The 20,466-nt window shown below is 35.9% G+C and overlaps 1 protein-coding gene across 1 annotated transcript in view; it reads left to right on the top strand.

The window, feature by feature from the left end:
- Positions 1-20,466, top strand: part of LOC306882999 (glutamate receptor 3-like) — a 121,233-nt gene that overhangs the window by 59,885 nt on the left and 40,882 nt on the right. Inside the window, exon 4 of the mRNA XM_079438042.1 lies at positions 10,602-10,789. Coding sequence (XP_079294168.1) covers positions 10,602-10,789 — 188 coding nt within the window. The remainder of the gene's footprint in view (positions 1-10,601; positions 10,790-20,466) is intronic.

Genomic DNA, 20,466 nt, shown 5'->3' with positions numbered 1-20,466 from the left:
GGCTTTTCCTATAGCGTCTTTAGACAAAACGCAGTACTCGTTCTGTATCTTACGATAGTAATCGAGTACGTTATATACTTTTGCCAAAAAACGACTGTTGGAGTTATCTGCTTTTGCTATAAAACAAACTTTTAATATGTAAAAAAACATTTTCAATTAACTTGAATTTTGTAAATGACCTGTGTTTGTTTAAGTTATTATTACTTAATCAAAACAGCCCAAATTAAATATATATATATATATATATATATATATATCAGGGCTCGACATTAACGCTTGTCCGCTTGTGAATGTTTTGGATGGGCAAGTGAAAGAGAAATTTACTTGCCCAATCAGACAAGTAACTTGAAAAAGTCAATACCAAAAACAATAATAACTGCCTTTATTTATGATATAGCCTTTGTTATAGGGGTGTGCGATATATATCCTTTGCGATAATTTCGTAATTGTTGTTTTAACGAGTATATTGCAAGAATCAAACAAAACACACCTACAGAGTGCACTCATACATTACTTATATAAGTCTAGGTTAGACTAGCTCATGTGCGTTCTTTCACTGCATGATTCAGTATTACAATGCATGAAGAATGATAAAAAATTTCAAGATATGGGGGCAGAAAATTATATAATTTCATATAGTTAAACAATACAATCACACGAAGATCGAGCGCCATTTTTTTTATCCAAAAACCATCGAGATTACAAATGTGATTTTATAACAGTTCAATAAACAAGAAGTTAGCATTAAGAGACTTACGTTAATGACACCATATTTCCTGTTTTTGCTCTGTTTCACCAACAAAAATAACTCCAAACAGCCACAGCACTGTTTTGCATCTCTGAGCAACATGACGGTGTTTCGTTCCTGAATGAATCAACAGTTTAAATCAGTTCAATCGCAATGACTCACTTCACTAATTTCACATTTACAGTATTTTTTTTTTTTTATAATTTCAAATATCAGTATTCAACGTTTTATGTAACTGCAGATTTAAGCATTCCATGTCCCTCAGAGCTGCATTAACAGTGGATAAATATATATATTCCACTTCAGATTCAGCTTCTGTATTTCCGCTACATTGCAAAGATTAATTTTGTTAATACTGATTTAATTTGTTTGGTAACTGTCTAAATTTCTTATTATACTAATTGTCTGATTAAATTGAACTCTATTTAAAAAAATTAAAATTTAAGTTTGAAAATTCATATATAAAAAAAAGAAGTAAATATTAGCATTTTATTTAAAAATTTAATATAAAATAATTGAATGTGTAATTAATAATCCCTTTTTATTAAAAAATATAATAGTATTATCACACTTTTTTTCAATTTATCTAAAAAGAAAAATCTAACTAAATAAATTAAATGTGTTTTGTATAACTACAATAAATAATTATATTTATAACTCAATTTAAAAAAAAAAAAAAATCTCTCTCCGGGCAAGTAACATTTATACTCGGACAAGTAAATGACAAATGTACTTGTCAGGAATGTCATGCCCTGTATATATATATATATATATATATATATATATATATATATATATATATATATATATATATATATATATATATATATATATATATATATATATATATATATATATATATATATATATATACATATATATATATACACATACACATATATATATATATATATATATATATATATAGTGAAATATTTTTTTCATATATTATTGAAAATAAAACTACTTAAAATTGTTTATTTGTATGTTTATTTTTGTTCTGTGGGGAGTGCATTAACCATGATTTTTGACTGGACCAAGAAAAATATAAAAAATGCACTTTAAATAAATGATGCTGTCATTTCATTTTTTAAATGTACATTATTTATGTGAATGGGCCTTAAGTCTAAGGGACTTCTTTCATTTGTTTTATTCAAAATTTTAAAAATCTATACTAAGCAAGTTTGAGCAAACAGGAAATGACATCATTAAAACTAGCACTTTCAGCACCATAGCGGATGAGTTCAGTCATATCGCACATCTCTCAGTTGTCTCGGAGCTCTAACCCCATCACAGAGTGGATGCTAAGCAACCCCGCTCAAATGGGGCTCCGGAGGTGTCACAGCCGTCACGGCTCGCATCACAAATGCAGTCCATACTGGCCGTGGCGTTTCAATTAGCCACCGCGAGGAGTACAGGAGCAGAGAGGAGATTAGAAGCAACTAAATTCAATTACAGCTAAGCCTCCATGGGTAATGCTTCAAACTTCATCTTGTTAAGATCTAGTTAAGAGTACAGCGGAAAGGACTCTTACTTACTGCTGGATTCCTGCACTCGGATTTCTGCGTCTGAGTGAACTGCATCCGTCCTATAGTGAGACAACATTACACAGCCAGAGATTCCAGTCAATAAGCACAGAAAACTACAAACAAACAAACAAACAAACACACAAGCTCAGTTTGAATCCTCTTCCCCAGAGGAAAACTCACAGCTTTCACAGCTCACGAGACACAAGGGAGCGGTGGTTTAAGTTGCAACTTTGTCTCAGATGTTTCTCGAGGAGAAATTAAAAATTAGACAATTAACCCTTCGCTAAGATCTGCTCCCTTTGGTTACAGTTGCTTGCTCAGGCAAGCTTTATTCATGACTTGTGCTCATAACATAATAATAAAAAAAAATGAATGTAGATTATTTGTACATGGACTGAACTGAATTGTGACATTGCAAAGTGCTTTTAAAGTTAATTTAATTTTTAAATTGAACAGTAACATGACTAGAAACTGCTACATTTGACTGTGGAAACTCACCACAATAAAATAAATTTTGCTAAATAGCACTCAAAATGGTTCACTGGCTTGCAATCATAGGGGAACACTTTAAGTGCTATATGGCACCTGTCTTTAAAAGTGTTATACAGCACCTTTGTCAAATGGTGCTATGTAGAACCATAAGAAGAACCCCATTCTCCTCCTTAGATTTTAGATATGTTACTCCACTTTCATATGTTTGCTATGAATGAGAGTTTACTGCGATGGCAAAAGATGTTTTTAATCAGTGCTGAAGAACCGCTGAAGAAGCTTCTTTTTTATTAATTTTTTTGGTCACTTTATTTTAAGGTCCAATTCTCGCTATTAACAAACCATTAATTGCTACTTTTAACTATGATCTATCTATCGATCTATCTGCCTGTCTGTCTGTCTGTCTGTCTATCTATCTATCTGTGATTCCCTGTTCAACCCTGTTACTATTTTTCCTAAACTCATAATAAGTTTATCAACCAAGATTATCAAAGCATTATTTGGCCCCAAGCTTGTAAGCCCCAAAGTGACAGCTTAAAACAAACTGCAGCTTTTTATATAAATTCCACCTTGTTACCCATGTAATTGTATTATTTTAAATATGTATTCAATGTTTATTTCTTGAAAATAACAATCGAAAACATTAGAAAGACAGTAGCAGGGTTGTAATTAATAATAATAATAATAAGCATGTATAAAAGCTTTGTACCCTTTTAGAATCCCTTTATAGAAAATATGTGTTCTATAAGAGCAAATGTACCAGGAGGAAAAATCTGCATTTATTCATTCATTCATTCATTCATCTGTCCATCTGTCTATTTATTTTGGGGGGATTCTGTAAAGATCTTTTTAAATATATTTAATCATACAGGACTTATTGCTTTGTAAAAATGAATGTCATAGTTCATGTTTTCTTTGGTCTTGGAAGTAAATAATAAGAAATGATTTCACATTGAAATGATTTGGTATCTTGAAAAATCTGAGGACAGTTTGACACATCCTTGAGATCTTGAAAGTCCATCAGGAGACACCGATGAGACAGACCTCATAGATTGTTCTTATTTAATCTTTTTACCTCATTAGAAACCTGCTCATGCTTGTTGGACACGAGTGTCAGAGCAGTTTTGAGTTAAATATATGAATGAGGGGAACACATTATCAAAAACAACAGAGTGATGCCAACCTCTGAGTGAATGTTTGGAGAGAAAGCCGACGAGCCGCTGACAGAGTGCCTCAGATAGAGACATTTCAGTCCTCACAGCCTGCAAATCACCCAGCAGGCATCTGTAGGACCGTACGCTCACCAGTGCCGCAATGCTCAGGGTTTTACAGCGTATTAAAATGAAGCAGGCTCAAAGCGATGATTAGCACTTAGCAGTGCAATCAGAAACTACCCACACCGCCCACATTTCACCAGGCAAAAATGTATAATCATGGTACGGAAATCTCGTCGTCAGAATTTATGTTCCAGCCAGTATTACTTTTGCTGCAATCCCACCCAGCTGTGGCTTATTTACCTAAAGAAGCGAATGCAATTTATGGGGGTCCACACAGGGGTCACAGAGATATCACTAAAACACAACAGTCGTGCCAACGATATCAGTGCAGCCTGTTACGCTTAAGCAGATGTAGGGTTTTTCTGGTCCGCTAATGTCCTAGATGGCGATTGGCAAGGGTAGAGGGCCCGTCTGCTGTAAATTATCATTGGCAGGGACAGGGCTTTTTTTCCTTTTTTTTTTCTTTTTTTTTGGCAGTGACTCACTACAGGATGCATATGCAAATGCAGCAGGCGAGTCATAGAATCATTCCAATTCAGTCTCAAACTTTGCCACTCTAATTAACTATCTAAAAGAGCGAGAGAACCATAATGCTTATTGATAAGTGGTACGGGCCACTCAGCCGGGTGTCTGTTTATAGGTGCAGACAGCTTTGTCAGGCCTGTCTGAGTTCTGCGCTTCTTCCACAGTTTGTCCCATCTTGGGTTTTGATGTCTGCGGAAAACTTTTGTTCTGACTTTGAACAAGTGAAAGTAGAACTCGTCTAATTCTTTAGAGAATGTTTAGTCAGATTTCAAATCTTAATTTCCATACAAATGCGGCTCCAGACGGGCATGGGATATTTTGATGAATCTTCAATTAATTCTATTGCACCCATTCAGATTCTGTCTGGCGGCCAATGAGAGATAGCACCTCTATTAATCATGTTGTTCACAATAAATGATGCATAATGGTGTGACAGTTGTCTGGTTTTCAGTAGGAATGCTACAGTACCTAACATCTGATTTTCATTTGACTGTCAAAGTAGTAAGGAAGTCCTGTTCAGCAAACACCAAACATATGTCACATGTACACTAAAATGTAGAGATGGGCCAATGTACTGTATACATATTAAAGCATTGTCTGTATTGATTTGTGTTCTGTTGTGTTTTAGGATTAAAAGAATCCATAAAGTTAACATGCAATGTGCTTTTTTAATTTTTCTAGTTTTATTTTTTTTCTTACAGTGTATAGCAGGGTTTCCCAAAGTGGTCTGCGAGGGAATTGCAGGGTCTTTGTGAGTTGGTACACGGCATGCCTAAGAGTGTATACCATTAACAAATTAATACAAATACAATTTTAAATTAAATTAAAAGTTTTTGCAAATAAATGTTACAGGTTTATACAAATGTGATGTAGGCTAAATGTAAAATCTTAAATTTACAAAAATAATTATCTTTATGGAAACCCTGTATAAAAAAAATTATTGCATAAATTATAGTAATATGAATTTTAATCATTTGTTGAGTGTAATAATAATAATAGCTATGAAAATACTACTGCAACTTTAAAACTGATAAAAAATAAATGTTTTTAAAGTTAAACATGCAAATGTGCCATTAAATCATTGAAATATTTACATAAAAAATGGGGGGTACTTCAAGTAAATAATTTAGGTCAAAGGGGTTCGGCTGACAAAAAAGTTTGAAAACCCCTGGTGTATAGGGTTAAGATTAGTTAACAGTTAATGATCAACAGTATGTTTCCTTTATACTGTAAAAAGCTGAAATACATCTAACATTTAATGTAATTTAATAATAAAATACTATTGTAGTTTTAAGTTTTTGGAAGTGGACATGCAGGTTAATTGACATGCATTGACATTGATGGGTTTTTTTTTGTTTTTTTTTGTGAAATAAATGTTTGGTTGGAGTTGGAGCTAAGCATTGCAGGACATTTAATCCATATTTGGCCCAATCCTTGAAATAAAAGAATATCTGTTCACCTATATTTTTGTAATGTCTAGCTTAAACAGTGTGCTTCCAAACATTGTACGGTTAATGCTGTGCAAAAACCAGAGGGTTGATTTTTTTATATATATATATATATATATATAAAACCTTTTTAGTCCAAACCTATGAACGGCACTCGTAGTGACGCATGAACAAAGACATTATCAATCCAAAAAAAAAAGGCTTTGCGGATCCTTAGCGGTTTCCCAAGGGTCCTTTGTTGTTTCTTTGAGGACTTGATGGTATTCCAGCTCTGATCTTTGGAGATCTCCTCAGGGGAATTACAGTAGAATTTCATTCCCTTGTAATCGGACCGTCTCTTGAAATCCTCTTGTAACTCTTTGCAGTCTAGTGAGCTTTAACAACTCTTCAGGAGTCCTCTGAAATCTCACTTGATCTGCCCATATTGCACTTGAATAGAAATACATCGTGAAGAACAGGTGACCAGGTGTTTAGCAGGTCAGGTAAACTCCATGCCTTCTTCTCTGAGCTTCATCTTTACAAACATTTATTGTATATTTTAAATGAATAACAAGCAGTAAAGCAGACTTCTTTATATACAATAGCGCTCAAAAGTTTGGGGACAGTAAGATTCATTTAGGTTTTTATTTTTTTTACTTTACTACCACTTTTATTCATCAAGAACATTAAACTGATCAAAAGTGACAGTACAGCCATTTAAAAAGTTTTGTACTCATATAAAGTTTGCTATTCCAAATAAATGCTGTTCTTCAACTCAGTTTATCAAAGAATCATAAGGAAAAGAAAACACTTCCACACTTTACTAAGCAACACAATCATTTTCAACCAAAAATAATAATAATCAGATATGTTTCTTGAGCAGCAAATCAGCATATTAGTATGATTTGTAAGGATCATGTGACACTGAAGACTGGAGTAACGATGCTGAATAAGTTAAATAAGCATAATAACACAATACAATAATAATTAATAAAATAAGCAATGTATATAATATAATATTTCACAAATAATATTTGAGTTGTAATCATTATTTAATAGAGTGAGTGTGGTGTTGCCTACATGCAGGAACCTATTTTGTTGTCATGTGATAAACCAAGATAGATCATAAATATATATTTTTTACAAACATCCTCATCATGTCACTGACACATGACACTGAGACAGATGTTCTCTACTGAATCCCTTCACCTTTGGTTAACCTCTGCCCAGCTGTGCAGATTTGGTCAAAGCCCTGACACAGACTGTAGCTGTAAAAGCTGTTCATAACATCCTTCGACACAGATTCATATTCCCATGTTCTTTCTGTAGCTCAAGATGCTTCACCACTCAGCTGTGATCTGATGATGTGATCTCTTCATATTCAGGGACCTCATCTAGCAAAAGCCGCATGAAGATCATAAATAACAGCTCATTACACTCTTAAAAATAAAGGTGCTTCATGATGCCATAGAAGAACCCTTTTGTCTAAACGGTTCCATAAAGAACCTTTAACATCTGAAGAAACTTTCTGTTTCACATAAGGTTATTTGTGGTGAAAGAAGGTTCTTTAGATTATAAAAAGGTAAGGAAGAGATGGTTCTTTAAAGAACCTTTGACTGAATATTTTTTTGAGGAACCAAAAATGGTTCTTCTATGGAATCGCTTGAAGAACCTTTTGAAGCACCATTATTTTTAAGAGTGTAGTGCTGGATTTATGAGATCAACTGAGAAACAAAGGATATGATCATGTTTGTAGATACAGTGAAATGCAGTTCCACTGTCATATCGATGGCCTCCTTAACTTCTCTCTGAGACGCTCTGTGCTCTCTGTCTAAAATCTTCATCTGACTGTCCTTGAGCGTGTGCTCCTTGTCCTTTAGATGCAGATGCACTGCTGTGTTTTGTCCGGAGGGCTCTGCCCCTCTGTGTTGAGACATGCACTCACACTGTGGTGGTTTGGTTTGCTGATGTACAGCTTTGGACGTTCCTCATCACAGAAATGCATGGATGATGGGACCCTGTGTTTGTCCTCTGTTTAGCCTGTTTGAAGTGTATGTTGTGTTTGTTGAATGTCCTGTATAGTTTCTCAAGTCATCAAGTAATCTAGGAAATGAGGTGTTGTTTTGTTTATTCTGCTTATTTTTGTCGTCTTATTTTGAACTGCCGCAGCATAAATGGCTGCCCACTGCTCCGGGTGTGTGTTCACGGTGTGTGTGTGTGTGTGTGTGTGCGCTTTGGATGGGTTAAAATGCAGAGCACGAATTCCGAGTATGGGTCACCATACTTGGCCGTATGTATGTCACTTCACTGCTTATTTGAAGTCCAATAATTCCTAGATTTACTATCAGAATTGTCATACTTTCATGACTTGCGCAGGCATATGGAATATGGAAAAGTTTACATTCAGCTGATGGAAATATTGCCATTCAATTTTTTATACAATATATAAATTGTTTTTAACACATTATTAATATTATGACTGTTTCATTTTACTGGAAACATTGACCTGATGACTGGATATTAATCACAATTATTTTATCCCATTGACTGCCATAGTTTTTACCAGTAAATAATATAAATAAGTAAATTACAGTAAATGATGTCAATACATTTTTTAAATGATAATGCTAACATATATATTTGGGCTTTATGTTTCATGGTCTATGGCTTGAAATCCCTGTACTAGAACATTCTGGATAGCAGAATCTTCACAGACATGCTCATGGCTTTCAGATTGAGAAAACAAAAATCAGGATGATACACAGCCGTAAAACCATTTTAGTTTATATTAAAGCCTCTTCCATAGACATCATGTTGACTGTAAATGAATTAAACTGAACTGAGTACTCCCTACTGTAGCGTACAGGTAAAAAATAAAAATGCTGAGAACCCATTTCTCAAGTTCATTCTCCCATCAGACTACTACGGAGTGAATGTAAATGTTGTGCATCACAAATCATAATTCTTAATTTTTAAGTCAATATCAAGTCACAGAAAAAGCAGTGCTTCCCGGAGATTGCTCTGAGCAAACACACATGCAGCGCCTCATATATTATGAACTGGACACATTGTGCGGATGAAGATGTCAGACGTGCTGAGCATCACATCCATTAAATCGGAGCGTCCTGTGACGGCTGACACGTCCCGCTCTTCTGTTGTAGACAGGTTGTATGGTGCAGTTTTTTTGTTTGTTTTTTTGTCATTTGCTTAGCGTTTTTCTGAAAATCATTTAATGGGGTGGGGAGCGGTGCGATGGCAGCTGCATGCTGGGAGAGCAGACACAGGGCTTTTCACGCCACCTGGGCCGGGCAGAGCAACTGAGCCGTGCAAAGCCTGAATAGAGGAAGTGCAAAGAGAAGTTCAAGCAATCTGCAATACAGAGGAGTTGCCAAAAAATGTTGACTTTGTTGCATTGGTGCCTGTGTTCAGCGCCTGCGATAAGGCTTCCGAGGGGCGGAGGCACGTGATCTCGGCCCTGAATGAATGCATTTGCATAATCCGCAGTGAATTACTCTGGCTATCACCTTTAAAAATCTTTAAAAAACTCTGTCAGAATGTTCTGCTAAAAAGTACAGTGGGTCTTTTCAGCAACCATGACACACACACACACACACAAAAAAGTATTTTGAAAGTTAATTACAGCATACAAATGCATTTACAAATTATGATTTTGTCTCTCGTATAATGACACTATTAAGGTATATTTAATTAATATTGTTTCCTGGTCGTTATAGGGGACTAAGCTAATCCTTTTAGCAAACCACATACAAACCAATTTAGACCTTTCAGTCTATCAACTGTTATTATGGAGGAAATGTGAATTTGGTTTATTAAAAAAATCTAGGGGAGCTATTCTACATGACCTTTAATATCCGAATTATGTTCTTAAATTTTAATAATTATGCATATTAAAAATACCAATAACATTTAATACAGCTATTTTATCTATTTGTTATTTAAGGACACATTTTTTTAAGTTTTTGTTTTATTAATCAGTAATTTCCTCTATACACATGATTTTTATAATGCATATGTTACCTTAATGGGCTATTTCTACCAAATCTAACTTATAAAGATTTGTTTTGTTCGTATAAATTAATGTTTTACTTATTACTGTATTAATTAATGTATGTTTACTTCAGCATTATTTATTCATTTATTTATTTATTTATTAAATTATACAATTATTTATGTTTTCAACCAAATAATTTAGATAAATTATAAGATAAGATAAGTTTTCCTAGTTTTTGATTCTTAGTTTTCATGTCATAGCTGTTTTCACGTTACTGCATGCATTTGTAACATGTCTGGAATGCTGTATCGACCAATCAGCATCCGGTATGATGCTATCTGTTTGTTTTATATTCAACTCAAGTTGCATTGCAGATGTTTTTTACTTGGCACAGTTGTTTTTGAACTGCCGTAGGACAACCTAGAGATCTAATCCAAAATGACAAAGTCACATTAATTTTCTTTGTGTATATACATAAAACTTCATTTGTGGAAAATCGAACATGCAGTCTGAATATATTTTATGTGACAGCATGTCAACACCTATGAAGCTCTGGAGTGTGAGCTAATGCAAAAATGATTGTTTTCCTGCCAGGATTTTCCATTCTTCAAGCCATTATGGAGGCTGCGGTGGCAAACAACTGGCAAGTTACAGCGCGGTCGGTGGGCAGCATCACGGACCCCCAGGAGTTCCGGCGCATCATTGAGGAAATGGACAGGAGACAGGAGAAGCGCTACCTCATCGACTGTGAAGTGGACAGAATCAATGTCATCTTGGAGCAGGTAAAGTCTGCTTCTCCCCCCCCTGCCTGTTTCTTCACTTTTCTGGCAGTCTGGCTGGTTTGACGTCTCTTCCCTACCCATAATGCCCTGCATCTGAAGACTTGTTCATTTAGCAAGAATCCAGTCCCTGATTTATTAATATTCCTGAAGTCCATCAGTCTACCGTGTCGTTTCCACATGGATGACCTGACAGAGCTGTAGATGGGTTCTCTGAGCGTACAATTAAACTGAATGGGTGAGCAGATATTTGAGCACAACTGTCCTCTTCTCTTTGGTCTCTAATAGATCGGCACGGCTCTTAGATGTCTGTCTGTGAAGGGTAATCAGCCCCTGAATTGGAATGTCCTCGTTAGCGCTAATTTAAATGTATTAGCTCCAGTAGCACAATACCTCCTCATTTAATTTTTTTTTTCGTTGCTTTTATGAATCTGTTCAGCGTCTAATTTTGATCCATAATATATAGCTAGCATTAATTTACCTTGACTGCTTATAAAGCACACATTAATGTCTTACTCTGCATGACCATATTTTAGATCCCTTAACTCTATCCCATACCTAATCTTAAGAACTACCTTACTAAGTATTAATAAGCAGCAAATTAGGAATTTATTCAGCCAAATGTAGTAGTCAATAGTTAGTTAATAGTAAGAACTGGTCCCCAAACTAAAGTGTGACCAAACATTCTTACACAAATTGCCATGTTGATTAAAACATGAAAATATCTTGATCTTGTGTCCACTACAGACCTTATTTCAGGCATTTAACACATTCAAAAACCTATCGATTTCAGGATGATGAAAGTAGAAGTGCTAAAATGCTCATTGCTAGATTTTGGCCTACAAAAATCCCTGCAGCCCTCTAAATATGCATTTATTCACAATTTGTCCCCTAAAACTTAATCTGTGTCTTTTCAATAAGTCAGTGAAATAATTGCACCTCGTCTTTGCCTCTGGCTGTACCGTTCCTAAACGTTGCAGCAGTTTAAGGGTGAAAACGAGCAGGCAGGAGAGGAATTAGGGAAATTACAGCAGGAATTTTATGTTATTGCCCCCCGGGACACATGTTTTTAATCCCTTTTCCGACCTCAGCATGTATTGGCTAAACTGGATCTAATTGAACTAATCTCCCTGGCCCTGCTGACACTGATAGCCGAGATAAGTGTCTGGACTGCGGTCCTTCAGAGACCTGCAGCGAGACAGGAGAACCGCGCTATAGAGTTCTGCTCACCGTAATCCATCTGCATTTCGTGATCTCCAGCACAGACTGCAAATGGGAGCCAGCCTCGAGAGGGTTTCAACAGCTGAGTTAAGCTTCGCGAAGAGCAATGGTGACAGCTTTTACTACCCTGCTATACTGAGTATGTCAACCCATCGCAATAATTTATAAGCAGTGCCCTTGCAGTGGGAGCACGGAGGGGCTTGTGCCTTTTCAAGAGGAAAACTAGCTTGTGATCTGGGGTTTACACTCAAGATGTGTCATTTTACTCTGTATGAGGCTGAAAATGATGGCCTGTCATAAGCAGAGTGACATTTCATGTGTCATTCTACTGTATGTGTGAATATGGTAAATAGCGCTGCAAAATGGTACAAAATGCCAATATCTGCTTTGTGAAGGATTTGATGCAATCGGAGGATTTGGATGTGTCTCTGTAATGACTGAATATGAACGTGCACATTGTTTGATGAGTCTCAGAGCATTTTTGTTGGGGCATTGGCTCCACCTGGGCTTTCTATGCTGACGATGTAAAGACATCAACTTGTCCATCTTAATTTAGGGGATATGGTGGGATGAATAAATTACATCTGGGACTAACTTTGAGATACAATGTGCAGCACTAACTAGAGAGCCGGGATATGTCAAGAGTGTGGGAGGAAAAATATTAAAATGTATTGATAGCCTATGCTTCACTGAAGCCTTGCTAGATCTGCCACCATGAAGCAGTATCTTCAAAGGATGGAGATGTATCTTTGAATTCATTCAGTCTGTGCATTTTGAGGTGATATGCCTGGCAAATAATCAATATACCGCCGAAAGCTAAAAGGGGAAATAAATATACAAAATCAAAATAAAATATAACAGAATAATGCTTAAAGTACATCTGAATATGTATTTATTTGATAAAATACAAATATATTTCTACATTTATATAATAGGTTAATTTGTATTTCAACAAAATTGTTGAAATTAAATACCTATGCATTATCTGTAGGCAAAGTTTGATGGTGGATGTTGTAGCCCAGCGGTCACAAATGCTAACACTTCTGATATTTGAACAATGGGGAACGGTTATCATCAACAGTCAAGTAATTGGTTTAGTAAATACATCAGTCTGTCACTTATTCCCACTTATTGACCTCATTTATATATACTGTATATATATATATATATATATATATATATATGTATATGTATAAAAATATTATTATTTTTTTTGTGAAGATAATCATTGATCCAGTCAATGAAACAAATTTCAAATGAAAAGCTTTAATTGTGCTACTTGCTATTTCTTTTATAATTATATGCGAAATTGTTTTATAACAGATAATTAAACATGAAATTTAGAAGAAAAAATAAATAAATTTTAGAAGAAAAACTGAGGTAAAACTGTTTGGAAAAACTGAGGTATTTTCTTGTAAAATGTACTCCAATATTATTTTATTTATTTACAACATTGAAAAATAACTTTTACTATGCAGTTTTGGTCTGACTTGTAATAAATCGCACATTAAAATGTACAAAAAAAATCATCATCATACATAACATGACAGAACTGGTTTTGCTCCAACCTTGTTTCACAAAGAAATGTTTCAGGGTTGAATGTTGCATGAAGGTCAGTGTATAAATGGCTAATAAAAAACTTAAAGGGATAGTTCACACAAAATAATTTTCTCACCCTCATGTCATGACAGAATTCATTTTTGAGACAGGGATTCGTTTAGCCCTGCAAACAGAAGCAAGCTGAAAAAGTAAGACTCAAAATAAAACAATGCTCGAGTCATCTGAGGTAAATCCTAAAGACTGGGGCCTTAAAATCTCTTAAAAGCTCACAGGCTCTGGAGAGTGTTTAACGTGTCACTTTAACAATCTAATGGGATTAGGGGGTTAGAGTTGTACTGCAGGAGGCAAACAGAGTGAGACGGAATGAAACAGGATTCAGGAACAGGCAATAGTCAAACATAGTAAAGAGGGTAATCCGAAATCTTAATTAAAAATACACTAAGAGTAATCCACACACTCGTGTTTCTAGTTTTGATAGACAAATATGCTCAAGTTGCAGCTGCTGAATTTATAACCACAGAGACATGAATATGGGAAGAACAAACATAGAGCATCATGTACGTTGAGCTTAGACATGACTGAAACAAAGGACAACTGTATAAACATTAAGATAGGAATGACCTTGTAGCACCTTGGCAGTTGCTGCAAAAGTAAAGTAAAAGAACACATTAAATCTATTCATATAACTATTTTCTTTAGCTGTCAATATTTTTAGACTTTTGCCTCCCCAGGCTCATTGAAAAAAACATGCTTGTTGCGACATTTCTGCAAAATGCAAAAAAGTTAATAAATAAATAAATAGGCAGTTGAAATGGACACTAGAGACTTCTAAAATTTCAAAAATTTCCACAGCTTTTTATTCCTTTTCAGACGAATTATGATTTACAGGTTGAGGCTGATTGCTTTTTGAGCAATATTGCCTGGCAACTTTGGTTAGTGTTGTCGTCAGTGGGCAACTAGGTGAGGCACAGGGCCCACGACCGATCTAAGATAGAAATTTGGGTCTCTTAATAGTGGCTTATTAGCATGCATATTAAGATTCAAGATTCAAGAGTTTTATTTACTATTACTAGAATATTGGCCATTTATTAGTACTAATTAAGCACATATTAATGCCTTATTCTACATCCCTAATCCTATAAAAACGTGGCCACGGACATGTACTGAATGCGCGTTTTAGCACCACTCACTGGACGTTTCACTTTGAAACTGCCAGGAAACATGCAATAAGGTGCTGTATGTAATTTCAGTGTTGCAGAAATGTCGCCACAAAGCAAGTTATTTTCCATGAGCCTGGGTTGACTTTTGCTCAGGTCTCCTGCTTCTCACATTTCCTATCAAGAAAAGAATTCCAGTATTCTCACATGACTTCTCTAGAGTTTCAGAAGAGAGCTCAACAATGCCTCAAAGTTCAGCAAAATCTGCAATCAAATGTCAGTTATTTCAATATGAGCTCATATATCTCATCGAAAACATCCAAGACCAAAAATCTCTATGTAGGAATTGTAATTGTAAATTGTAGGAAAAACATAATGAATGGGTCATTGAGTCATTGACTCAACTGATTTGTTCAAAAACACTGAATCATTCAGGAACAAAACACCACTCTCTTGATATGAGACAACATTTTTCTAAACAATCAATACTGACAATGTGTCAGAATGTAGGTCACTTAATATAACTTTAAACATTGCATATTTTAAAATGTATTTATTTATTAATTATATAACTTTGGTTCAAATATAAAAGAGTGACAGGACAAATGATCATCTGGCTCAAGGTTGTGCTAGTAGGTGAACATGGTATTTCAAAACCGGATTGTGCCTGACCTAAAATCAGACAGATGGCCACCATAGTGATGTTGCTGAGTTTAACAGGGACCAGACTCCATTGGCTGGGTCATCTTTCAGGTCAACCGGGGGTGGGAAATGATCACAGACCCCAGAGCAGGATTGATTTTTCAGCTCAAGATCTCACTCTACAACCTTTAACACATGGGGAGATTCTTAAAATGGAGACTTTAGAAAATAAGCTACGGGATTGATTGGTTTAATGATTTTAGATTGGTCACAGCTCTTTTGGGGCAATTTTGAAGCATGAAAAGCCATATTGGTGTGGAAAAGGCAGCCATTAGTGCCATTGGTCCACTTGATCCTCCTTTGAAGATGACCATGTTCTTCTTAATATATATATTTTTTAAAACTATCGACAACTATTACCTCAGAGGACTCTCCACTATGAAAACAGTAGAGGTTGGTAACCTCTATCAATAGTTCTGCCTCTCTTTATGTCAATTACTTCTTTTTTGCTCCTATCAAATACTTTGTTCTGCAGAGCTCATAAAAATGTCTATCCATCTATCCATCCTATGTAGGGCTGCAGCGATGTTCGATGGACTCATCCTCAAACTAATGTCTTATTATGGCAAAATTAACATTTTTATTTTGCAAAAAAAAATAAAAAATACTGAAATGTCTGATCATTCAAACTTCATACATTTCTGTGAGGTTCAGACTCTATGCAGTCATTGATTTCCACTGGAATGCTTACTGATATTTACTGGGACGCTAGCGTATGCATATTCATTTTATTGATGGTATAACGGATATAGAGGATTATGGTTTGGAAGGTTTTACATGTTGCTTTTTTTAGTAAACCACTTAAATGTACGTTGGATTATGCTTTGCACTGGATCAGCCCGATGTTGCAATGGTGATTTGAGTAAAAACCAATATTAAATGTGTCTAATGTTTCAGACAAGTTATACATGGATTCAAAGCTATTTGCATAGGCTAGTGTATTTAGTTTGTCTTTTGGAAAAGAGCCAGACATGCTCAGCTCACAGAGGTTTAAATCCAAAGCAGCTGAGAGGACAGGAGAGGTACAGATGCTCCTGCCAGTTAATTAGAATGTATCCCCCCCGGGATCACTTCAGCTTCTGGCCTGCCCACATAAAAGCTAGCCTGAGGGAGCAAAAATGAAGATAACTGAGTGTTCTAGAGAGCTTTTGGAAAGCGTTTGGGGCCATTTGTCCTCCCCCAGCCTCGGCCCTCAATGAGTTTTGAAGAACGCTTATTGATTGGTCATGCCATGAGGTAAGTGTTGGAGGAGGAATTGATGATGCTGCAGCTTTTTTGTTACCTGAGCTGCACTCATGGTGTGAGTGAGATAAGACAAGGCTTGCACATGATGGTTTAGACCCACTTCTATTTTTGCATTTGGAATAATATTTTTTGAATGGTTCTTAAACATTGTTTTATTCCTATGCTTTGTTATTTGTTTAGTTACAGTGCAACGTATATATATTTTTCATTCTTCTCCACAATGTTCCATAATTAATTCAGCTTCAACTGCATAATATACCGACTTCATCCAAACTTTGTTTTGAAGCCTTAGGTATGTGATCTGTTTTTTTTGTTAGTTTTTTTCTTTCTTTCAGATATAGCATTAAGAGGAATCATCTTTTGAGATAAAGGAGCTTGCACTGTGAAAACATACTGTAACTTTCAAAACCCAAAACTATCTTCCCAGTCCACAAAGAGCAGCAATAAACATGAGCTGTAAAAATGACTTGTTCTGAGTGATGTCAAACAGATAGCAAATAAATATATATTTAATTTTAGTTTTTTTTCAGTCAAAGTTTGGTATCATAAACCATTCGGAGAGAAATCATCAAGTTCATGTTCATTGCACTAAATAATTTTTTGCCACTATTTCTGATATGCTAAAGAACTGCAAAATATTGCTACTAAATTATAAGTTCAATACAAAATAATATTTCAATTGTCTCCTCTAAGGTTTGAAAATCTCTCTAAATTACATTACATCATGTATAGAATGTGTAGCATTCAAATTCTAATCAACACTGATGATGTCATAGCAATATTTGCATGCAATATTGGTATTGGTTTTCCATTTTAAATTAATTTACATACTGAATTATTGTGATTGATCTTTTCTTTCTTACATTCTTTATTCATTAATTTAGCATGTTACTCTCAGATTCTCCCCATTTCCCTCTCTAAAGTGATATTTTGCCTCAAATTTGAACACTCTTTTGCTGCCTTGCAAGCACAGATATTTCCTCTAGGAAATGCAAATCTAGTTATTTTTTATTTATTATTCATTTTTGTTTTCTTCTATGGTACTATCCAATATCATTTTCTTCATCAGCCCCCAAGAAATGAAACCCTAACCGCTCACTGCAGGGAAGAGCAATTATAGAGTCCCTGCTATGCCATTTAACATCATTTTCCTAAAACAATCAAACTGTTTTTGCAGTTATTGCACTCGAGTCCTAATCCCAGCTCTGCATGTTTTAGCTAAAGGTCACGCTGGAGCTGTAATGACCCAGCGGTTTGACGTCTGGTTTAGTGAATCTCTGGACTGAATGCTTTGCAATTGCTTTTATTTGGGCTCATGCTTGGGCTCTCTCTGTCAGACCCGTGTGAATAGGTTCTGTCTGTGGGCGAGCACAGGGTCACTCTGGTTTGTCTTTGCCCGTCACGATGGGGTGAAAACTACCCTCAAGGACACAAATCTCTTTCTGGCTGGCCAACACAAAGGTGACAGTGCTAGAGGTGGGATCAATGTGCCAGCGGGGGGAGGAAGATTACAAAGTGAGAGCAGGACTCTTCGGGTATTTACTTCACATTAACTCAGAGCACAACTGTAATCCAGCCTCATAATGCCTCTCAGAAATCAGCCCACCTTCACCCGTCTATGTTACATGCTGGGATTTCAGTAATCTGCTGCTGTGAAATATTATAGTTGTTGAATATTGTCATTTAAGGTGGCCATATTATGTTCAGTTACAAGTTCATAATTTTATTTTTGGGCTATGCTAGAATACATCTGGATATTTTCAAAATCAGAAATCACATTATTTTTGTAATTCTATACACTGCAGCAGCATAGCTTCTTGCCCACTGCCTGAAGCACTCTGTTTTAGCTCCTGTCTCTTTAAATCCAACTCTGTCTGCTCCAGCCCAGTCTTTTGTGATTGGTCAAATGTTTAAAGTGTGTATTTGAAATGTTACGGCAATTACCAAAATCAGGTTTTAGCTCCTGAGGCTTCATGAGCAGCTGTAAACAATAACTATGGCATCTCTATAGTAAGTCTATACAATGGTTTTTGTCCTTGCAGTGAAAAAACAAAAAAACAGCTTCTTCTCGACATATCGAAATCACATACCCAACTGTTGTTTGGGGGCAGACAAAAGCAGCCAGTAGGTGGGCATTATGTAAATGTGTAACATGATGACATACCCAAGTCCCAGAAATAATGGGAGGACTACCAATGAGGCGTTTCAGGCAACTGTTTTCTTTTTTTGGAAGTTTCTTTGGTGTGGACTTTGTGGTTTGTAACTTTGCAGATTGTTTACATGCACAAGCAACTACTATATATTACACATTAACCCTCTTGAAAAAAAAAAAAATCCGGCATAATCTGGTTAGGTAGCCTATGTTTTAAAGAATGGCAGCTAGTTTGAACTGGTTTAAGCTGGTCCTTAGTTGGTCATATGCTGGTCATGTGCTGGTCCTAACCAGCTCAAACCAGCTGTCATGCTTCAAAACATACCTAACCAGCTTATGCCGTTTTTTTTTTTTTTCAACAGGGAACGGAAAGGTAAAAAAAAAAAAAAAATGCATAATCACCTAGCATTAAAGATCACTGGTTATTTCAAGGACTGGTTCACTCCAAATGAAAATTCTGTCATGTCTTCTGTTAGTGTTCTGTGTCGTGTGCGCGTCAGGTCTCGGTCTGGACCCTTTGAATGGACTCGTGTCATTAGGCCCTGGCTGTGTCCACATCAAGGTTGTAGAGTGGTCCTGCTGGCCTGCAGGCTGTGAAGTTCAGTTGTGATCTCTGTTCTTTCGCCAGCTCTCGCTCAGGTGTGAGGAGCCTGCAGCAGTATATGTTTGTGGGACAGGACTGATAAACTCACTGGCTCCAAAAGCCTTCAATGGAGCCAAAAGTCAAGGGCATTATGGCAAAAGAGCATCAGAAAAGATACGGCTGCATCATTATATCTCAGACTTTTATGTTTTGGGGAAGCATTAAAGCCAAAATATGAAAATTCTGTCATTATCAACTAGTGCACTTAGACATGTAATGGACTGTAATTAATTTGCAACTCTCATTAGAGTATCAGTAGACAGTTAGGGTTAGGGTTAGTAGAATAAGTTTGCAGAGTTTCTTTGTCAGTTGAATGTGTGTTGGTGGAGCATCTAAATAAAATAGTAGCAGATATTAAGCAGACAGTCCACTAATACTTAATACTCCAATGACTGCTTGCTGACATGTAGTTACAAAGTTACTTATAGTTAGTAGAATGTCTAAAGTGACACTTGAAGCAGCTAATCAAGCTCTTACTAGACACACTAGAAACTTCCAGATAGGTGTGTTAAGCCAGTTGGAGCTAAAGTCTGCAGGGCATTGGCCCTCCAGGATCTAGTTTGAAGACCCCTGTCCTACAGAGTTGTTACTTTGCACATGATTTTTGATCATTACAAATAATTTTGATCATTACAAATTATTTTCTTAGAATAGAAGATATGATGTCTCTCGCATCACATACATTATCAATAATTGAGTATGTGGTCTTGAAGAGGATCCTTTTTTTCTCTCATTTGGACTCGGTCTTGACTTGGACTCGAAATTTTTCGACTTGGACTTGACCCTCTTTGGACTCGGTCTCGACTAGTCCTGGTCTTGGACTTGTCTTGGACTCGACAAAGCTGGACTTGACTCCAGCTCTACAGTCCACTAATACTTAATACTCCAATGACTGCTTGCTGACATGTAGTTGCAGTTACTTATAGTTAGTAGAATGTCTAAAGTGAACTATCAAAATAAAGTGTTACCCTAAATTGTATTAAAAAATATTTGTGTAGTT

The sequence above is a fragment of the Barbus barbus genome (genome assembly GCF_936440315.1).
Source record: "Barbus barbus genome assembly, chromosome: 17".
Taxonomy (NCBI): Eukaryota; Metazoa; Chordata; class Actinopteri; order Cypriniformes; family Cyprinidae; genus Barbus; species Barbus barbus.
This window is presented reverse-complemented; position numbering and strand designations above follow the sequence as displayed.